The 23,720-nt window shown below is 37.7% G+C and overlaps 1 protein-coding gene across 1 annotated transcript; it reads right to left on the bottom strand.

Moving 5' to 3' along the window:
- Positions 1–155: 155 nt before the first annotated feature.
- On the bottom strand, positions 156–19,636 carry LOC103713938. The gene is made up of 10 exons (XM_008800994.4): positions 19,277–19,636; positions 14,667–14,736; positions 11,672–11,796; positions 7,841–7,949; positions 7,700–7,763; positions 7,560–7,615; positions 6,036–6,143; positions 1,290–1,439; positions 1,037–1,207; positions 156–822 (listed from the first exon to the last, which is right to left on the bottom strand). The coding sequence occupies exons 1-10, from the start codon at positions 19,501–19,503 to the stop codon at positions 589–591; spliced, it is 1,314 nt and encodes a 437-aa protein (XP_008799216.2). The 5' UTR covers positions 19,504–19,636; the 3' UTR covers positions 156–588.
- Positions 19,637–23,720: the final 4,084 nt, after the last annotated feature.

Here is a 23,720-nt window from a genome sequence, read left to right as displayed (position 1 = left end):
TTTGGCCGTTTGTTGAAATTTTAGTCCGGAGGCATGAATATTTAGTTGAAATAACACATTCGATATAAACTTGTGCATGAAAACAAGAACTGGATTTGACTGGGAGCAACCAGATGACAACATAGTTAATTACATGCAGTGAAACAAGCCTACAGTGAAGTACATGGAATAACAATTATAGGCGTGGAGAAGATTCTCTTTTGGTGTAGACAATTATTACCGTCACATAATTTGCTGGAACAAGCCTTGATGGTGATGACCAGTTATGGTTATGGTTACATTGGATTCTGTAAAGATGCCACAGAAGGCTTTCGGTAATATGTACAGATTACATCTTACACACATGAAGTGTACATATATTATATGTACAAGCGTTGATGGTGATGACCAGTTATGGTCATGGTTACATTGGATTCTGTAAACATGCCACAGAAGGCTTTCGGTAATATGTACAGATTACATCTTACACACAGGAAGTGTACATATATTATATGTACAACAGCTACCGGTGTCATTTAAATCTGTGTTATTTATCTTTGATGCCGTCATCGCCCCCATCAATTTCATCTCCTGTATCTCCAAATATGCTCATGGTCGAAGAAGCTTTGGGCCAGAGTTTGAAGCCATCCATGATGCGATTACGTCAACAAGCATATTAACATCCTTTGAGAGCTGTGCTCGTGGGATCACCGGGTCCACACCCAATGAGTTGCCCACTTCTTTTGCCGCAGCTTCCCATGGTGTTCCAGCACTTAGATTTACCAGAAGCTCACCTCCTCGATTTACAGCATCTGCCATAGCAGGTGGAACATCAGGAAAGACCTGCAAAATGTCAGCCATATTCACAGCAAGATAAGCCCGCGTGGATACACTAACAAAGTCATATGTATGTGACACTTTGTATGAAAAATCATTAGGATTTCGGATTACATGAATCTCCTGGTAATTATGAAACAAACAATTTTTCTCAGTATTTTTTCCAAAACTAGACATCGAAGATCTGAATTTAGCAAACTCGACATGGAATGGAATGCACCTGTTGCAAAGGAAGTCCATGATCTCCAGGAATGGACCTAATCGACATATCCAGTAGTGAGCTTATGACAGATTCTGAGCTTAGGACTCGCGCCAATGTTGAAGTTTCATCAATTTTATCATCCTTGAACTTTATCAAAAGGTTCCGCGAAATACCATAATAAGACTTTATCTGCAGAAGATGTGGCAGGTATGCACTTTGGACATCCTGATTTTAGCACAAGACGAATGCACTGGGGGAGGATGCTACATACCAGTCGGCGAGTTTCCTCTGGTTTTGGAGTAAAATCTTCTCTCCCCTTAACTAAATCCATATACAATGGAGGCAGTTGCTCAACTAAAGGAATAACTTGCCTCATGAATGGAGGACTAAGATTCTCTAGTTGCTTCTTAGCCATTTCTGCCTATTCATTCATTAAGAATTGAACTATCCATCATCTTAAAAGTGTAAACAAGCGAAAAACAGTGTAATGAAATAAAGAAATTAATCTTTTTCTTTTTGAGATAAACAACCAATGCTTCATAGTTGATAAATTCCAAATTGCAGCTTTCTACTTTTGTTACTATGACAAGCATCACTAATACACTAAACCCGTACATAATGAGGAAATTTATGAAAGAAGACAACCTGCCAAAAGCAAAGGATATCATTCAAAATATACAGCCATAACACAAAGAAAAAGCTGTCCAGCAATATCATATTTTAAACTGACACCCCATTCTCTTAGTCTGTCCTCTAATCCCAGTGGGTTCTCTGGAAAGAAAGGAAGGAACAGATAAATTCACATTATAAATGGAGAAGAAATAATCTTAACTTGAATGAGGATGTTACTTATTCACTATGATGCAGCAGATTGAGGAACAGAATGTTGGACTGTTGTCACATTATGCACTCTAGATGGACAAATAAAAAATCTTCTATTAACTACAATCTTGGAAGCTCTCCTGAGAATCTTCAAGGCGCTGACCAAAACAAAAGTCTCAAATCTTATGGTCCACTATGGGAAACTTAAGAGCAGTTTTGAACCTCACTCAAAACTCTTTTCTTCCTTGTCACGGCTCAAAATTACATTTTACTTACACTCAGTTTTTATATGTTTTCATCATGAAGAGCTTGCTCTATGTGGTGACCAAGTGACCTAATTCTATCCATATGTGTCAGCTTAGATCTGATCACTAGAGCAAAACATATGTTTCCTTGTAATGAAATCATTTTTTTGAAGTTGCAGATACAAACATTAAAGATCGTAAAGCATAGGGCTATCAACAGGTTAGGTACAGACTAGATTTACATAAGATCTATATCCAGATTTAATAAACATTGTGGTTTCCAAATAAATAGGTGATTGTTGGATTTACTTCCACATATTACTTCGCACACAGTAAAACATGAGCATCCCTGAAAAAAAGGAGAAGAGGCACTCCCTAAAAAAGGGAAAAATATCTTGAGATCAACATTTATAATCCTTCTTTTCTTATTAAGGAACTGCAAAAGCACCATTTCATGACATTGCTCTATCTTGCCTAGATTAGCATTGGCTAGGAATGTCACTGATTTCTAGTTGTTTGTCACAACCTAAGACTTCATCCAAAAAAGTTAGCCGGAAGATATTATTTGAGTTCCTTGATTCTGTATAAGTACCCAAGATCTATCCAGCGAATAACCGATGAGAGACTAAACACACGCCCGCACAGGTCTTCACATACTCCCCTCGTTTAAGCTCTGGTGTCCTTGCCAGGCTATCCAAATTTATTCAAATCCAATCACAAACACCACAATCATTTCATGGTCAGCTCATATATACCCGTGCCGTAATGTCCCCTAGTCCACATAGGTCATGGACCGGGTTCACTCTAATACCATTTGTAACAATCCAAGATCTCATCTAAAAAGGCCAACCGAAAGGTACATTTTAGATTTTTCGGTACTGTATAAGTACCCAAGATATTCTCGGTGAATAACCAATGTGGGACTAAATATATGCCCGCACGTGTCCTCACATTATTGATGTCAGGTTGACAGTCAGAGCATTTTTGACTTTCAGTCTTTCTTTGTAGTTGACCCATATTTGATGGCAAGAGCCTTGGTTGATGATGATAGCAAGAGCCTTGGTTGATGATGATAGCAAGAGCCTTGGTTGATCAGGCAGGAATGCCGGTCTATTTGAGAGGTCGCCTCCGAGGATGGTGGTAGACCGGGTGACATTGCTTGCGAGGGAGGTCATTGGGGCTGCCGCTGTAGTTACTTCTGGGATGGCTAAGGACATCTGGAGTACTCATCACGCTGTTTCAGCGCCCCGTTTTGCCCTTATTTCTTGGGTACCCCCACCCCTTGGCTATCTCAAAGTGAACTTCGACGGCAACAGATCTGTGGATGGTATGACTGGAGGGGTCGGATTTGTGGTCAGGGACCATCTCAGTAGGATGATAGTAGCAGGAGGGCAGCGCACGCCAGGACTTATAGTGGCTGGGGCAGAGTTGCGGGCAGCCTGGGAGGGTATATCCTATGCGAGGCAGATACTTAGTGCCGAGCGAGTGTACCTCGAGGGTGATTCATCTGTGGTGATCGACTGGATTCGGGGGGTGGATCGGTTCGGGGATGGTCATCCCCTCATCCGGGAGTCTCGTAGGACGACTCAGATGATGGCTGACTTTTAGGCAGTACATGTGTTCAGCGAGGCGAACTGGGCAGCAGACAGGGTCGCCTCCTTTGTCGCCCGGCATTCTGGAGATTTTCTTTGGACGTCTGTATCAGACGTTCTTCCATATTTGTACTTTTTACTTTTCTGTGATTTGAATGGTTGTACTCACGTTCGATCTATATGAGATGAGTAGCCGCTTTTACCAAAAAAAAAAAAGAAAAAAAGAGCTTTGGTTGATGATGATGACAACGACGATGATTGCCATCATTACCACCATCACCCAAGTCGCTTCCACCAAAAGGTGGTTGCCAATGGAGTCCGCGTGCCTCATATCAACTCTTCAGCCTTCAGAAATTGATGGTAGATTCCTGACTAGGATGAATTTAGGCAATAAGAGGGGCTAGTTGGGAGCTGAGTAACGGCAAATGGTGGGCAGGAAGACCACCTTATTTGTTGCAGTTTATGTTCATGCAACAAAGAGCAACTCTCTAGAATTCTGAGAGATAAATCATACGGAATATCACAATCCACATAAGCCTATTATTTAGAATAGGCAGCAGGCAGATGCAAAAACTTTGCATTCAAATACAGCAACAGCCCAATAACATGCCACCAAAATAGTACAAGGCACAATAAGACCCATAAAAAGGTTAATATACACATGGTCTAACAATTTCTCTTGAACTCGTAGTGGACCACACATTAAGAGCAATTAGAAGGAAAATTTCCACATATGAAATTCTGGGAAGAATTTAGTTGGATGATACACAATTAGACAGAGCATGTCAAGGTACTAACAATGAGTTAATAAATCTTGATGTGCTCGATATACTCATGAAATATTTGAATTGCATTTTTGATGTCATATAGGAGAAGCATATGCATGGTTCACAGTACCAAATTCGGAACTTATACCCATGTTGGTACAGTGTTAGTATGGGTCAGTTCATGGTACTAATACTCAGTACTCTCCTTATATTGAGTATAGGTTTACTACTAGTACGGTATAGTACGCTCGGTACAAGATAGTATGGTCTAGAACTGCAAATCATGGGTATATGTATATCAATGATAAACCAATAGCAGCAAATAGACTAAAAAACTAAGCTACTTTGGCAGTATTCTTATCTATAACACCCTATCTAGCTTCAGCCCTAGAGCAAGAAACTACATGCTTCTTGGCCTCATAGGAAGTATAAGAATCCCTGGAGCAAAAGGGAAACAAAAAACTTTGTAGCTGATATTGGAGCAGCAACCAGTAATATCGCCAGCCAAATCAACACTGGAAAAGCTCAAAGCTCAAGCAAGGAAGAGGAAATGGAGTGTGCCCCAAGTGAAGTTGCCAGGTGACAGCAGCCAAGGAATAACATCATAATGATGGATTTGGGGAGGATGGCAAGAGTAGAGGTGCTCATAAGAAGACATCCAATTTTTTTGGAGGATGTCTGGTTAATGATGCATACTACAAGCAAGGCATTTCAAGAATGTGACGGTTTTTCACGCTTAACAAAGCCATTTAGTTGGCAAGAATGAGAACAAGAAATGTGAGATGCAATTCCCTTGGAAAGTAAAGAACAAAAATCCGCTAATGAGTACAATCAATAGTAAGCTGTTGCAGCAAAATGCTGAATAAATTTACACTTGCGATGGCTTGTGTAAAGCAACTTAAATCATCAACAATGACAGTTGCCAACTTACTATGACCTAGATCTAAAGGTGCAAATGAAAATAAGATACTGGCATCATGCAGAACAGAAGTTGCTTAATGATATTCCCCAGCTTATAGTGCTGTGGGTTAAAAGAACTCAAATGATAGCAGTAGTACAGAAAGTGTTAGAAATATTAAAAATATCAATGCACAATAATATTAAATTATCTAGAATATCATGCAGAAGTTAACAAATATGTGGAAAAAAAGGAAAATGGCTGGCCTGAGCTCAAGGTGCATATTTGCAGCTTGCATACTCTTTTCCAGCTCAAGGAGAAATTAAATATTTCATTTCTGAGTTATAGCAATGCAATTATGTCATAAGGAAGACAAAGAATGAAAACACCAACAGCAATTATTTTAGCCATGCAATAATACAATTGTCCAACAAAGTAAGGTTGGCAACCTTTAGGTCCACACTTGCCTGCTTTCTTGCAGAAATTCTGCTCAAAGAAATTGATATGCAATTATGCAGTGTAGCCAAGAGTGTCCAGTTAGTAGAAGAAAACAGGAATCCACAATTATAATATTATGCATGACAAAGATAGACCATAAAATCAGGATTAACTCTAGGCAAGATGTAGCAGCAACCAAAGCACAGAAAGTGATTAATCATCTCTAGTATCTAAAAAGAAGACATGAGTTCTCACCCCGAGGCGAATTGTTGGGGATGATGTGAGCTGGGATAGAAATGGACCAAAACTTTGAGCCATTGGGACAATAACAGGAGAAAATAATGGGATAGTTAGGCTTGCTTCCTGCAGACGAGCAATAATCTCATTGTTGAAACTTGATACAACCTTTTCTATTTGGCAACACAAATATAAAAATATGAAGTTCCAGCATGAGAAAATATACATTCATTCATGTATGGTTATTGTGAACTCATTCAGTTAATCCAAACAACAGAAATTTGCATATATTGATGAAACTTAAAATGGAACCAAGGAAAATTAACAGGATGCCTCTTTTTGCAGAACTTAATTGGAAGCAATGACTCCTTTTTTCCCACAGAAAGGTTTGTTGAGCAAATGCTGAGCCTTTATGCCAGTCAACTTCATAACAATTAAGATAATTTGAGCACTTTTCAAACCTTTAAGCTGGCTATGTAACAATTAACATCTTCCTAAAAGCAAATGCCCATCAAATAAATTTTCCCCTTCAATTAAAACATTATTATATACCATGAAATTTAAAAACAAAATCGACAAATTTAAGATACAGAAAATAAAGGTTCTCTGACACTACAATATTTCCATGTTTTAAGTCAGTCCATTCAATGTCACAAAAGCACTAAGATGGGAAGATGTTAAATGAAAGGTTCCCAATCTGATTCTTTTGACTGCTTTTATCCAGAAAACTTACATTTTGTATCAATACGTAAAACTAAAGCCTTCATTCTTATCAATGCATTTGTTAAGAAAATCCGATGCTAAAATCCTGCTAACTGAAGTAGAAACTAAGTTGGATAGTTAATTCATTAACCAGGTGTTGCCAAAATAAATGAATCAAATGACCATATAGCAAAGTATATGTTTAGAACTTCAATCTTAAAATAAACCTGTTTTTTTCAGAGTCTAGTCTTTCCCTACATTCTCTGTGTTCTAAAGAGTACCAACAGTCATAACATTGTTGGAGCACTCAGACATCATTTATAATCGTGCAAACAAGATCTTCATCATGCCCTTAAAACTCAAAATCTGTAACATTCTTTCTAAATTCTTGTTTTCTTAATTAGCTTACCCCAAGTCATGCATCTTTTCCAAATTGGAAGTTTCTAAAGATTTCTCTTTGAGGTTCATCTTCCACTTAAATCTGTCAGTCGGTCATAACAATATGGGCTGAGAGAACAAAGAAAGCAAATCTTGACCTATACTTCGGCAAACCAATCAAACTGCTCAGGTTTGAGAAGAAGATCAAACAACCATGACTAAGAATAGAGGAAATCTATAAGCGAGCGAGGGAAAATAATTTAACAAAAACACTATTGAGAAGTAGAGAAGAAAAAAAAAACTACCTTCAGGTTGCTAGAAATTTTTGTTTGTTAAAGAACCAGATATTAACCTCGAAATGGAAAAGAGTACTGGATGCAAATAGAATTGGCTAAGATGTTATTCAGAAGTTACAGTTACATCTATATGGAATTATAGATTGCCATGAGTGAGAGCCATTACCTGATTGTTGAAAGCCATTAATACATTCCCACTTCTTTGTATAGCATATCTTGATCCTGGTTTATTATTCAACAATTTAGTTGCAATAAATTGACACCAGAACCAAAGGAGTCAAAGCATTCACAGAGAAGGACTGGTACCAATTAGAAGGTGGATAACAGATCCCAGAGAATGACCAATACCAAATGTTGGAAGGTCATTTACCTGGAAGTCATAGCAACAAAGCTTGAATTTTTGAAAAAGATCATCAAAACAATGCAAGTGTTAAATGATGGACTCACGGTGTCTTGTAAAAACCGAAGGCACCTATCAAATTTGAATTGCACTTCATCTGCTATGAAGAAGTAATCAAAACCACTAGCAAAAGGTGTGGCAACTACCAAAGCACCCCTGAATCATAAAAGTGAATATAATCAAATAACTTCAAAAAGTTACTATAAAAAGGAATAAACTATATGGTCAAATTAACAGATTATATTTAACTATTATTGACAAAAAGGAACACTAAGTGATAGTAGATATGAATGGTTTAACTATAAAACAAACAAACGACCATCTGAAAAAGGCTTAAGATCTCCAAGAAAATGTTTAATATCAAAGACTAAGTGTAATCAGAACAAATGATGCTTGTTAGTGAGCTGCCACGTCAAGCTTATCTAGTGAACTGACACCTTATTTTTAATCATTGAACAGCTACCTCAAGATTGTTATGAGACTGGCACCTCATGCTTGTTTCGACTTCCACCACAACTGGAGTTCCAATTCTAATCAGAGCATAATGCAACACCCAATGCAAGGCATCCATCATTATTTAACCACCAGATGTATGACTTAGCAATACCGCTTTAATTTCAAAGAATTTGAGGCGAATTCCTGCTCAGCGCAAGCAAATGATGGAGATCTAAGATCACGTCATAATGAATAAGAACGCTACAAAATTATGGGTTACTCTTTTATGTACTTTTTTTGTTTAAACTTATCTATAAGGGACCTTAATTAGTACATGGCTGATATTAAATGATCTTGAAGCCATATTAAATTTTTAGATGAGGCGATGTTGTGGGACAACTTAATAATAAAGCAACATCAGATATTAATAATTTCGTGTAAAATAGATACTGCAGCAATTACTGTTTACAGCATTGCTTGTACTACAATAACCATGAACAGTAACCAGTACATTATGAAGGATATTTTAGGGACTCTACAAGTGTAGTGGGTTTCTTTTTCTTTAAATAGGTGAGTTGAGTTATGTAATCAGCCATACAATCAGAATCTTTATGCAGAATATGAATAAAGTTATTGCTTTTCTTTTCTACCATGGTGTGAGCGTGAGGCTTGGAACTGTAGGTGTGATCTTGTATTCTTTTCTTAAGTTCTGTATTCTGATCTTGTATTTATCTATTCTCTCACAGCTGATTCAGTCCCTTTTTCCTGTTCTTGTTTTTCTCTCTTTGCGATCTTATCTTTTCAGTTTCACTTTGCTGTCTTGGGGGCAAAACTAGTTCTTTTTCCTCTGTTGTACTGATTCTGGTTATCAACAAATCTCTTCTTTGCAGCAATCTGCCATCATTAGGGCCAACAAACAGGCCATTCAGATCAGATCACAGATTAGATTCAATCAATTCTAAAACAAGGTTTCATGACCCTAAGAAAACTACCAGCCAACTTTATTTTGGTATTTAGGCCCAAGGTTCGCCGTCTCGGTACCGAACCCCGTAGCAGTGCTACATTAGACAGTATCGGTATGGTACGGTATAAGATTTTTTGTATAGTATAAGATTTTTTTGGCGTACCGAGTATCAATACGCCATTTGTACCATATACCGATATCGAACTGGTACGGTACGGTACACTCCATACTTTTCGGTTCGGGCTGGTATGGCCTACTATCATTCTGTCCTTCTTCAGTCAAAAGTTTAATCTGCGAGAATGACTATAATTGCAGATCTGAAACACATTGGTTATTTTTCTGATCTGTAGCCGATCATGACCATCCTCATTCTCCATCAATCTTAGTTCCTCCATCTTATTTTAAAAAGCCTTATCTGTTTTCAGTCTAAGCCATTCTACATCATAATGACATTGAAACTTATATGTTAGAAATACATTTTAAAGGGATACATAAAATAACAGTTGGAGAATGAATCAATATTGAGAATTACAATAAGATCCTAAATTATAGAGTCCAATATGAACAGATATTTGAAATCTGAACTCTTCCAAGATGGCCCATAAATTGCCACATCAAATATGACAAAAATATTGATTTTATAATGATTTTCCCAACTAAGAAACCTTCACATGATGGTGGAGTAATGGAAGAGGTACTAGGCATATAATAATTGAAACTTGCAAATTAGGAGATACTGAATAGCCAGGGAAATTGTACTACTAAAAAGAGAAACAGATGAATGATAATTGTGATGAAGGTTGCAAAAAATATCAGGTGCATTATTAGGTGAACCAAAATAAAGACCTCCTATTGTTGTCGTTCCTCCCTTAACATTTGTTGACTCACAAATCCCACTCGCCTACTTTGACAAAATATTAAAAACATGCTCTTGATTCGTATCATTTACCAGAACCATCACTTGTTTTTACTTTTGAACACTATCATGTTCTCTTCTACTTTGTTATTTCTCCAATTACTGAATATAAGCCATGAAGTAGGAAAAATTCATCCTAAAGTAGAAGATATTTTAATCCTATAAATTTATGTCCAATTTCTAACTAAAACAATAAAAACATGATATGATGTTAAGGCTGTGAATATTAAATGTAATGACAAGAAGTGGTTAAACACATAATATGAAACCAGTCCAGCGACATTTTAATGACAAACATCGTGTTTTAGATTATCATACCGATGTCCATAATGTGTACCACTGAGGTGGGAATTACTTTTACATGTTCATCAGAATTTTATTGTTTAGTTGTATTTTTTAAAAATAGCAACAAAATTAAGTATGAGTAAAGAATGGAAGGAACTGTCAAGAGGAGAACATTGACAAAAATTACGAAAATAAAATACTTTTCTTCTGCTAACAACTGTTAGCTCAGTTGGTTGTCACCTCTCCTATAAAGGCTAGCCCTTTGAGGAGGTCCAGGGTTCAAATTTTGAGTATTGCTCCAAAAGGCAAAAAGCTTTATAGTAGGTAAAAGTTCCTAGTTTCCAGTCACCAAATGAAAGCTTGACTTGCTCCTCTAGTTATAACATACAAGTGAGGCATTCACAAATATGTATCCAACAAACTAGGTTCATTTAGGAATTGATAATCCGAGATCTGAGGAAAGGTAAAACTCCAAGTAAGGAATGGTCGAGCTAATTTCTAAAATATTGAACTAGAGAATTTAGGAGTAATATGGTCAGCTTGAGTTTTTAGACTTATGTAATAAAATTATTGGGTATCAATTTAGAGTCAGGTTGGCAACACTTTGTTTTATGGTTTATGAATTGATCCAGTTGAGCTGCAATCTTATCCAGAAGTCTATAAGGATAACAACCAGAAAGTAATCTGCTCTAATATTATGGCATGATAATCTTTGCATGTCCTTGCATGGTCAAGCATGGACATGAATAACATATGTTGCATAATCACATGCATTGCACTTGCTGAGATTCATTATAATGGAACAGGAAAAATCTCGCCAACAACATTCTTAAATGAAAGACCATATCAACCAAGTCTCAGTTAGAACATGGTATGTGGTACCATACCGAATGGTATGGTATGGTACCAAGCGTAGGGTTCCATACCGGTTCGGTATCGGTGGCGTATCGACCTTCGATACGCTAAAAAATTCCGTACCGTACCATACCGACACTATGTTAGTGTGGCATCGGTACGAGATCCGGTACCGGTACGGCAAACCTTGGTTAAAAAGCATGAAAATTATCTTATTTTTCCTTATTATATATTCAGACTTCAGAGGCAAACCCATTTTATCACCAAAATGACTTGAGCAATCTAAGCATAAGCATCCACTGAAATTTTATGCGCATAAAAGACTGAACCATTACCATAAAAATTGTCAGTAATACAATCTATTAACAGATGAAAAAAAATCTATAACCAACCTAAATGGAAATTAATTAAATCACCACTTACTTATCAGAGAGACGCTCTAGGAAATAGCGATAAGTTAGCTGAGGTGCAGCTCCAACAAAAATTCCACCAACAAAATGGACAACTGATGTTGGCTTTGCATTTTTTGGTTTCAAAATCCAACAACCCTAATAACAAACAAAATCCAAAAAGAATTATACAACATACAGCAAAAAAACATGTCTATTTTTCTGTAATGAAGGACAAACTTTTAAGGTTGATGTTTGGAGATCTGACGTTAAGCACTAATGAGAAATCTGAAAGTGAACATGTCTCTTGAAGCATAAGGCTTTATATTGGCTGTTTCTTCATTTTTTTTCCTTATGCATGCACATAGGCACATGCACATATGAACACAATCAAGTTTAAGTATTTAATACTTCTTGCCATGGTCTGCCGTATCGGTCCGGCCTCGGACCGGTACCGGATCAGTGTGAAATCCGGTACTTGTAGCTTATCGTTGGAGAACCGGTACGGAGCCGGTATGAGGCCAGTACGGACCAATACCGTACCGGTCCGGGCCGCCACTGGTATGCCGACCGGTACCGGTACGGCGGACCTTGCTTCTTGCTGAACAATACATGGTATTTTGCTTGTTACTTAGGAGTTACAAAATGCATAAGTTACTTTTGTGAACAAGAATAAAATAATAGGGATGACTTATTATCAAATCTTTCCATTGGTAGTTATTCTTCTATTCATATTATGAAATCACATTAAAATGCAAATCTCTAGAAATGAAATCAATAAACAGTAACATTTGGGCTATTTTGTCAATGTATATGAGGATGCATTGAAGATGTGGGTGTCACCAAGTGGCCCAAGTGACAAACACAGCATAGTTCCAAAATATTCACATTGAAGCAAGGTTAGATACACCCATACACCTTTTGAATTAAGTGTACTAAGTATAATGACCAGCCAGAAAGATTAATTCAAATTGCAATATTAACATCACATTAGTGGAAAACTGTCAAACTAAGTACAAATTTTCCATAATCATGAAAATGATAATAGTATCAAATACTGCAAAAGGGAGAACATTGAAGATTCGGGATCAAATTTTTCATTTCGTTACCTTAGAATATCATCAGTTGCATGCAAACATCGAAGGAAATTATATAAAGCTACATTGCAGATTTTTAAACACCTACTCTATTTCAATTTTTATGTATGTAATTATTGCATGCATGTACATTCAAATACATATGCATATATGTACGTGTATACGCACATTCATGAGTACATATGTACAGAGGTATGCATGTATGTACATACACCCTTTGTTTGGATGACCTACACATGGGTTTCATGCATGGCAAACACAATTTTTGAGGTTAAATAATTGTACCTTAAGACTGCAACTAGATGTAAAGATGACTACGGCAAGAGGTTGGTTCACTTGTCCAGAAAGTAACTGCATCATGTCATGTAGTTCAGGGACATTTTGAAGAAAGCTTGGGGGGTCTAGGTGCAAACCTCAAACAGGCCGGTTCCTAAGGCCTGGTGGCCTACATGGGTGACTAAGCTGATGCAAAGGTACCTAGATGACACACCAAGGCTAATGCAAGTGCCCAGAATGCCCATTCAAGGTAGTTCAGGCATGTTATCAAGTGCTTAATGCAGGTCATGCCAAGTTTGACGGGCAACTGTTTAATGTTACATTGAAACACCCGTTCCTTCACACTGTATAAAAGAAGCTTGGAGAAAGAGAAAGACAGAGGTCACTGGCACAGGCTCCAGAAGTATCAAACTTGGCGGCAAAAACATAAGTGCAAGAAAATTAATCTTTTCTTGCTCATTTTCTTTCCTTCCACACATTTTTACTTTACTAGCTCTTCTTCTTCCTTTTCTCTTTGCTCTCTTCCTCTTTTTTACCATTGTACAGGCAGTGGCAATTGTTGGTACCATCACAAGTAACAACACTTGCTCTGACCCCTAAGTTTTGAAACAATCAACAATTAACAAACAACAAAAGATGAGAAGGAGAAAAGAAAAGCAAAGGAAGAGTAGAAGCAAAAGTGTTTGGAGTGACTTGATCACCCAATTCATAAAAGCTAACAGCCATAAGGATTTCTTAAATAAACAGATGCTCCAGATTGATCTGTCTACCTTTTTTATTGACAAAACTAATGACCCAGAAGCTGCGAATACACTAATGATGGATAGATGGACTGGATCAACCAATTTCTATTTCATAAGGATCACAATCATCTGATGACTTCTAATAGATACACTAACCAGATTGCCCAATCTCATCTACTTAATGATCATAACATGACACTCATTCTAATTCGGGGTTCTGTTCTTGTGCAGCTTCTTTTGCCGACCTTGAGGTTTATTATCCACATCATGTATCTAGGTTAAAATCTCTGGGTACAAGGTCTATCTTGTTTCTCATAGTGTAATGAGAGTTCAATAATTGTCTTGTCTGAGTTAATCAAGACAAGCAAGGCATGTTCTGGGTATGTTCAACCTTCAAATATCACCATTGTGTACCATATCATATTGTATTCTATCATATGAGGCATATAGTTTAGTAAATGATATGCCATCATAGCTTGTTCGAACAATATATAATGACCATTCAAATTGTCAAGAGTTGAGGAATAAGGAGAATATGATCTACTGATCAATAATCTATTAGGTTGTATTTTTCTGAATTCATGAAACTTGAAGAGTTACAGATGTTGTAATAGAAGAAACTGTTATTCCATATTCATAGATAGTAAAATCAGCTAGCAGCCTATTGGCAAGACCACAAGAGTGTTAAGGCAAAGATGCTTAGGCTGTTGGCGTTGCATCACCATATTTCTCTCTTACTTCTCAATCTCTTAGTAGTTCCTTTCCTATCCTAGCAAAATTTTTTTCCTTTCTTAACTAAAGTTCAACAAAAGTAAAGGAAAAAGTAACTTGACTTCTTGAAGCAAATGCGTAATATTGGCTTTTGTGAAAGCGAAAAATAAATCAGATGGTAAAAGAAAACCAAGGGCAAGACCTCAATTTCATTCCAATCTCCAGAAGCACCCCATCCATCTTGAGACTGCTTTGCTGTTTCAGTAATTATTCTGCAGTAACAAAATGATAACTTTCATCACATGATAACTTTCATCACATTCTACCATCAGGCAAGAATACTATATGGCTGAGTAAACAAGACAAGTAGTGGCCACATATCTCACAACCTACAGAACATAAAATATACATATCACATATAGTGTTACCCCATATATCTGAACCTGGCTTTATGCATCCTAATTCTTCATTGTATCCTATCCAAAGCCAAGTGAGCTAAAACAGGAAGTTCCTGAGGATTTTTCCAACTACTCACATTCAAGGTATTGCAGCTGCGTAAACTATCCCAAACAGCTTGCCTTAGCTACGTTCTTTACTAGTATATGGGCCTATATATTGCACATGGAGTTACATAATATTTGTTATTTTATCATCTAATATTTATGTGAGCAATTGTATATGAAAAATCACATAAAAGAACTAAATTTGTATGGATAAGCGTAGTGCTAATAATGAATTAAAATAATTGATCAATCATGATTCTGTATCAGTTATTCTCTTGCATAGAAGCTTAGAACATGAATTTATGCTTTTTAAGTGTTAAATATGAATAATATTACTAAATCAACAACTTGACAACATATATTATCAATACAAATATACTTCTTAAATGGTAAACAATCTTAAGCAATAAAACTGGAGGACCAACCGTTCATGCCTTAACTCTCACACATTAACCATTCTCCACATCCACAAATAATAGAAGTCAAGTGGAAGCATATGGTAGCAATAAGCATTATTTGGCGCTATGCACAACCCAATACAACTAGGCATAAATTTTTAACGTAAAAAGAGAAGAGAATTTCTTTCATATGCCATCAGTTTTTCTCTGAGTTGTTGTTATTGCATTTAATGTTATACATTAATGGGAAAAGCCAAGGGAATATATGGCCAACTTTTAGATTTTAGAGAGAAGTAGGATATGTGCTGGAGTTGGAGTTGGCGAGGGAATTAATTTTAGATTTTAGATAAATTAATGCTTTTAACAGAGTTGTCTAAGAAATATTGGATTAATTTGAGAAATTTCAGGGATCTACGGCTCTCCTTTAACACTAAATAAGGTGTAGAGGGATATATGAAATGGTTTTATATCTCTCTCCAGTCAGTTGAACATGGGTGCACACATGTGCTTGCAGTGTGTGTGTGTGAGAAAGAAGGGGGTAAGCAAAATAGGCAATTCATATGATAAATTTCTGTGATTGCAGCAATAATAGCAAATAATATTTTGAGTAGAGTCCAATAGACTAATAGGAAAAGAGCAACAAGTAGAACATTCTGGGAATATACCTGAACTCAAAACATTCTTTTTTTTTTAAATAGATGACTTATGCTCTAATGCTTCCTCTACTTTCCTCATTCTTGTTGATTTAAAGACACCTACCTCGACATGGTTATCTCCAATATGTGCTGCTCATTTTGTGTCATGTGCATGACTAGCACTCTACTTGGTTTGTCTATAAGCACATCATTACCCCAATAATATATGAGGATCAAACAAGACTCAGTGGCATATCACCGCTTCATCCACCTTTGGTTGGATTTCTTTTGAGATATTGTTATTTATCAGTGTGGCCACTAGGTTAATGGAACAAACTAGTGAAAATCTTCTCCTACATCATCTATAAGATAATAAGACCCTATCATTTTAATCAAGCAGACTAGTACAAGAAATGTAAGTATTGAATCAAGTTAGAGGAAGACTACATGAAGAAAAATAAACAGTCATGCTTCTGTTATAATCAGATAGGATAAGCACTTATAGAGGGAAGAATATAAAATACCACCATTAGCAGCTGGTATGCTGTTGATGTTACTTCCCAAGGCTTTGATAAGTTAATTAACAATTGGACATTTAACTCCGCATATGCGGTTACTGCTTTACTGTCAACTTTTCCAATATAAAATTATAATCTTTTTTGATAGCACCATGTAATATTTGATTTTAGATCAGCTGCCATGCTACTATCATATAGCTACATAAGAGATCCAACCAAAAACTTATCTTGACAAGAGATGTCTTGAGCCACATGGATACAGTGTCACTTGGTGACCTGAATTACTGCTTTAACTTGAAAAAATACCCTATTTTCTAGCCTCTTCAAATTATTAGGTCTTGTTGAACTTAAACAACTCTTAGTCAATATCCCACACATAAAATAGTCTTCTCAATCTGCACTAGGAAACTTTCAATTCATAGATGTCAATTCTTCCCTATACACAATGCAAGTTTGGAACCAGACCTGCACATTTTGGCCCAACATGTCCAACCTAACCTTCGGCAGGCCTAGGCAATTGAGACCTAGCTAACTATCTTGGCCAGAATCCATCGGCTCAACAAGAAATTGGTCCAAGCCTGGATTCTTAGAAATTTGACTTAGCCGACCTGAGTCAGCCCTCCTTCCTCAGTTAGGCTGCACCATCCCCTCCCTTCCATCCGCTTTCCTCCATGTCTCCTTATCTCTCTCCCCCTGCTACTTTGCTGCTGCCAAACCAGAAATGTTGACCCCCTCTATTTCCAGATCTCGCTCGCTAAGTCACTACCATTAGCATCGTTACCATCTTTGCACCTACCACCACTTCCCTTCCTCAGAATCTCTATTAGCAACCTTACCACCACCAGTGCCCCCGCACAATTATCTCCTCTCCCTCCCCTATGGTCAAAGCAACTAGTCTAGGTCTAGGGGTGATTGAATCACATCAAGCCAATCCTTGGCATTTTGTTGAGTCAGGCTTGGGCTACTACATTGGTCTCACCCAAGGTTGAGTATGGCCGAGCTTCAACTAGCCTATTTGAGTATGTGTTTGGCCGTGGAGCCTAGCCTGATCCGCCCAAGTTTACGCTAGAACACCTTTTAACTTGCAACATGTAGAGGGAGGAGGTGTTGTGGTTAAGCCAAATACTTTTTCCATTAATAATCAGAGCACAAATATTTGTTTAGACCATAAGTAAATCATAAAGAATAGGTCAGAAATCTAGGTTGTATTTGTAGGACTTTGAACCATGGATTGAAATATTGATGTCCAGTGGCCTCACCAAATTGTACTGGTAAAGGTGTCAGTACCGGTACACACTTTGGTACCATTTGCACCAGCAGATTGTATGACATCTCAATTTTGCCATGCCGGCACTAGCAGGTGTACCATGTCCTGGTACAACACCAGCAGACATACCATGTAACCTTTTCTTTTGCATAATGAAGCACATCTATATTTGACCAACATAATGAACACATGTGAGATCAATATTTTCACATTTGTGAAAATATTTTCTTGACATAACATGCTTCCCTCCAACTCATCAAATTTATAATATATATGCTGAAAAAAAATTGAGGAGCATGTCTTCACAGTTCAAGATGCAATACAGTCATAGCAATGATAAGTCAGATTTTGCAAATCAGAAAAGGTGTGGGATGAAAAGAATGACACAAAATGTTCAAAGAACTTGGTCAAATGTAGGATCTCTTGGAAACGGAAATATTTTTCTGCAAATTTGTGTTTGGACCCTGATATAATTCCACCATTTGACTCATAGCCCCATTGCTAGGTTATGAAGGGGCAGGTTGGCTTAGTTTGATGCCCATATCTCCATCTCAAGAGCAACTACATGTTGTTGTTTGAACACAACAAACGAATATCTTGGAGTACCTCAGAAACACTTTAAGATATGGTTGTGAGGTCTTCTAGGAAATAATCAGCTAAATGTACCCTTTTTTCCTTTCTTCAAGATTGAGAGAGGTGAGCCTTGCACATTTTCATTATCAGTTTTGTTTCTTCATGGGCGTCAAGCTCTAAATGGACTTAATTTGCTTGTCAACTTGTACATCTGACCATATCAAATTTTGAATTTCAAGAACAGAAAGAAAACTACATAGGACAAGTATGGCCAACTTCTTTCTCTCTCAACCATAGATGACACTGTCAGTTGGCAAGACCGGAATGGCATGGCGAGTATCACACCAGTGCCTTACTATCATGCAGCACTTGCATGCACTATCAGGACACTGGCAAGAACCTGATGTTATCAGATATCAAAGGACCTCCACGCCAACACTAATCAAATCCTTAAACAGCAGGATACATGGACAAGAATGATCCTTGGCGGATGACTATTCCATTAGCCAATTCCTCCATCTAATCCCTTAACTCAGGCAGAATTAGATGATTCTGGATATCATTTCATGGCCACTGTAATGTTCTAAAGCTGATGTTATCAGATATCAAAGGACCTCCACACCAACACCAATCAAGTCCTTAAACAGCAGAATACATGGACAAGAATGATTCTTGGTGGCTGACTATTCATTAGCCAATTCCTCCATCTAATCCCTTAACTCAGGCAGGATTAGATGATTCTGGATATCATTCCATGGCCGCAGTAGTTTTCCGATCCCAAGAAAAGCTAATTCGATCGCTTCGCGGTCATCCTTAGGGAATCTTTTACAGATATTTCATGATGAAAAACCTCACAATCGCACTCCAAGAAATCAAATCTTGTTCGACGATTAACGGGAGAGGGGAGAGGCGGCGTACCTTTCAATCTGAGAGTAGAGCTGAATCCCAGCAGTGGAGTCGTCGTCGCCAGGAGGTCTCTGTCTGGTGGGCTCACCAGCATAGCAGGCAATCCTCCTCCTCCTCGTCGACAGGGTTGGCCGCCGGAAGAAGGCGTCGCGGCCGCCGACGAGGCGCTCCGACGGGCTCCCGCATCCGCGGCACAGACACGCTGTAAGGTGCGGGGCCAAGATCGAACTGGCGGCCATCTCCCACCGCACCCCCGGGCAGGCCGGCAGCCAGGTTCCACCCCGAATCAAACTAACGCTCTTCTCCTCGGTTCTCTGCACTTTTTTTCTTGGTTTTAATTTTGCGGCCGCTGCTATGCGCTGAGGTATTCCTGGAAACAAATAAAAGCAACCGTTTGAAAGCCCTTACCAAAAAAAGCAGCTTTTGGGCGGACTTAATCACCACCCGATTAACTTTTTGTCCTAACCTTCCACTTTCATCTTACAAAATTTTTCATTTATGAAATTTTTGATTAATTTTAATAAAAATCCTTGATTAATAATTAAAATTAATGGCTCCAATCATCTTACAATTGGGTTTGGATCTTGTAGACCCGCAAGAAAATCCAGTGATTGCAATTTTTTTGTATTATTTAATATTTAGTTTTGTATGTTAACTGCTTTTTGATCATTTCATAGTATTTTATATTTTTTTGTGGCATTGTAATTTCATGAAGGTTGATTACAAACAATTTTGATGAGTTGATGCTTTAGGATAAGAGATTTTATTTTGTTTATGATTTAATTCCTACAAGAATGTAGTTATTACGTTGTTTGTCTTTTTTTTTTTTTTGACAGAAACAAGATGTATAAGAATTAATTAGTACACAAGTTTTTTTTTTTTGATAGAAACAAGATGTATAAGAATTAATTAGTACACAAGTTTGACCATGCCAGTCAATTAAAAGGAGAAGAAAAAAAGAGTAATTTTGTGATCAAGAATGGGCTTCAAGATGGAGCATATCTTATAGCAATGTATATGGTTATATGTATATGTGTGTGTGTTGGTGAAAGAATGCTAAAAATGCTAGTAGGAGGTTTTCAATATTTATGCTGCAAAGTTCTCTCTCATAGAGTTTCCATAGAAGTTCCTCCTCGAACTGATGGTGATGTCATTTATATGTTCCAGGAAGTGAGGCAAATTAAGATGGTTTATGCCTTTATTAGTTTTTAATTCCTAAAATAGCAGCTTTTGATGTTGAAACGTCCAATAATGCTGGTGCTGAAAATGAAGAAGAAAATAATCTTCCTGCAGAGCAATTTCATTTGTAAAACAAATATGGTTAGTCATTTTATTCCTTGGTTAGCTTGTTGATATTTCTTGTTTCTTTAAATTTTTTTTTCTTAGTTTTCCTCAAAAATGATGGAATAGTCTTAAAAGAAAGCCGATTTTGTAAATTAGCCTAGGCGGAAGGACAAAACACAAAATTATATTTTGGTGTGTCTAAAGTTTTATTGCCCCTTTGCCATAAAAGGCACTTTTTATTTTACTATTTTACTGTTTGTAAGTTATTGTGCTGGTGACTATTATGTATGAGCAGTTTTTTATTTATTATAATGATGAAGCCTATATGGAATTTAGATATGTTTATGACATTATAAAGAGGAAACAAGAAGCTTATAAATCACTCAACATTTCATATTAACCTTGTCTATCAATATGTTCAGTCTGTACATCATATTAAAAACTTAGGCATCAAGAGGATAATTCAATAAGAGGAAGATAATCCTATTCTTTTTATATTCCGTTGAGTGAAACATTTCTTTTGCAGTGTATAAGAAGAATCTACCAATTATTTATCTTTCCAACTATTTGCATCAGTATTTCTCTGTGCATACCATTGCTCGGTGTACTAGCTTAATGGTACACCGAGCCAATAATATTTCGCCTATACCAAACCAATAATATTCACCATGTTGTACCTTAGGCCATATCAGCGTAAAAAGAAAAAGAAAAATAGTATTATTTGGAGAAGGGGCTCTCGGCGGTGATGGTGATTTTGAGCTTGTTGCAGGTGACGAAGATTGGTTGGTGGAAGGTGGGAGAGAGGGATGGAGTTTTTGTTGAGAGTACAAAAGAGCGGGCCAAAAGCTTTCTTCTTGTTTCTTTTTTTTCATGTTGAGGGTCAGAAGATGCTTAAGAAAAGGGAAGAGGGGGTGAGGAGAACCTCACCCGCGTAGTAACCCCCATCAAGTCCTCTCTCCGCTAGAGAGTATTCGATGCAGATAGAATATTTTTTACTCATACCCTCTTCATCCGTGGCAGAGCCCCATCAGCGTGACAGCTCTATTCTCCTGTGAGTACGTCACACCAGCACCATCTAAGTAACGGCAGACCAGATAGTGACTTCACTGGACAAACCAGGCGGAGGGCATCCGGTCCTCTGCATTTAATCGACATCCGCACGATTCGAACCTGAGCCACTTCGGTGAAATCAAAGCTCCGTTCCCACCGTGCTACCACATCGGTGGTAGGGTCTCCGCCTTTTCACTTAGGAGATTAGGATGTGAGTTCCTTTTCTCTCTACCATTCACTTGGTATAAGGGGCAACTAGGGCTCCGTTCGCTCAACATAGCAGGCGGAGCACTTGACGGTTTTTTTTTAAAACTTATGCTGATGCGGCCAAACCGTAATGTTTGAGAAATAACATTGGCTTGGTATACCGTTAAGTTAGTAAATTGGGTATAGGGTATAATTTCTCATGTATAGCATGAGGCAGGGGTGTTATATTTTGGTGGTTTAGTGACTCCAAACAAATTAAGTTTCTCTATCATTTTTCTCTTGTTCACCTATACGGCGGGTGCTTGCTCATTATCAATTTATTGTATAAAGAAAGGGAAAGAGGAAATTACAGCTTTAGGGATTCAAAATATGGGTGTCAATAGACGTTCCAACCACTGGTCAGCAAAAAAACATATATGTACACTAAAACATATAAAGACTAAAATATTATGCCAAACCATATTGGGTGTGGGGTGTAAATGAGCACAGCCAAGCCGAGTATCAAATGCTTTTGGCTTAACTTGTTTTTGAGTCGAGTCTTAGCCTGTTTTCCGATTGACCCAAGCTTAAACCAATCTTGCATGCCCCATGAACAACATGGATAGTTTGGAGTTTCTAGTTGGATGCGAATACTACTAATCTAGCAGATCCCGCTCCTAAACATAAGGGAGGGATGGGGGGAAGGGGGCCAGGCCTATCATATAAAGAGGGTTGTTTAAAGAGAACCCGGCCACCTATTTTTATTCGACGTTCCGGGGCGCCCGATTCGATCGAGGAATTCGGTGAGCTGATTTGCTTTGATCCAGGAGAAAGCCCAATCAGCCACCTTTTCGGTGTAGGTCACATAGCTCTAGGGTAGCAATCACGATTCACCACTACTCTTTATTGCTGGAACGAGGTAGGTTCAATGGTCTTTACGCTCCACAAGTGCCAAAAGTGGAGATAGGATGGATCCAGGTTTCTAATTGGATGGCAATACTACTAATCTAGCGCGGACTGTCACGGACTAATATCACCCATAGCTCTAGGGTAGCAATTGTAAGAAAATATAAAATATATAAATAAATCTATCTCATTCTATTAACTTAAGCTTTTAGGACAAGTGATGAATTCAACATGGTATCAGAACATACTCTTTAACCCCATTATTAAAAATTTCACATGTTGGGCTCATCCATAAAAAAAAAAGTCTGGCCTATATGTGAGGGAGAGCGTAAGAAAATATAAAATATATAAACAAATTTACCTCATCCTATTAGCTTAAGTTTTTAGGACAAGTAGTGATTTCAACAGCAATCACCATTCACCACTAATCCACTACTCTTTATCGCTGGAACGTAATAGGTTCGACAGTCGCTACTCTCCACAAGTGCCAAAAGAGGTGATAGGATGGATTTGGACCGGTTCTCTATAATGCACCTAAAACTCCGGACATCCTAGCTCATTAACCCCGGTTTAACCCAACATCAGTTAGCATCTTTGGATTGGATATAACCAGGTTCAAGTCACGGGTAGGTCGGCCCAACTATCAATTCATTTGAGTTGGGTTTGGATGTACAGACTAAGCATTGGATGATCCGAATGAACCTATTTAATTATCAGTTTACTTTTAGGATGATCATGACCCAAATCTGAGAGACTCAGCACCAACCAAAATTCTCCTGACCCATGATGTAGTTCGTCACCTATGAGACTCCTAGAGAGAGAGAGAGAGAGAGAGAGAGAGAGAGAGAGCCGCACGCACCATCATCTCTACTGCCTATTTAGTTATCAGGTTATGTTACCCCTTCTCTGTGACAGGCAGAAATTATTTAATTCTAAAAGGATTAATTCCAAATCAAGGAATAAATTTAAGACAGACCATATAAAACAGCCGAGGCATCAATGAACATGTCACGACAAACAACCATTTCGT

The sequence above is a fragment of the Phoenix dactylifera genome, chromosome 4 (genome assembly GCF_009389715.1).
Source record: "Phoenix dactylifera cultivar Barhee BC4 chromosome 4, palm_55x_up_171113_PBpolish2nd_filt_p, whole genome shotgun sequence".
NCBI classification, from domain to species: Eukaryota; Viridiplantae; Streptophyta; class Magnoliopsida; order Arecales; family Arecaceae; genus Phoenix; species Phoenix dactylifera.
This window is presented reverse-complemented; position numbering and strand designations above follow the sequence as displayed.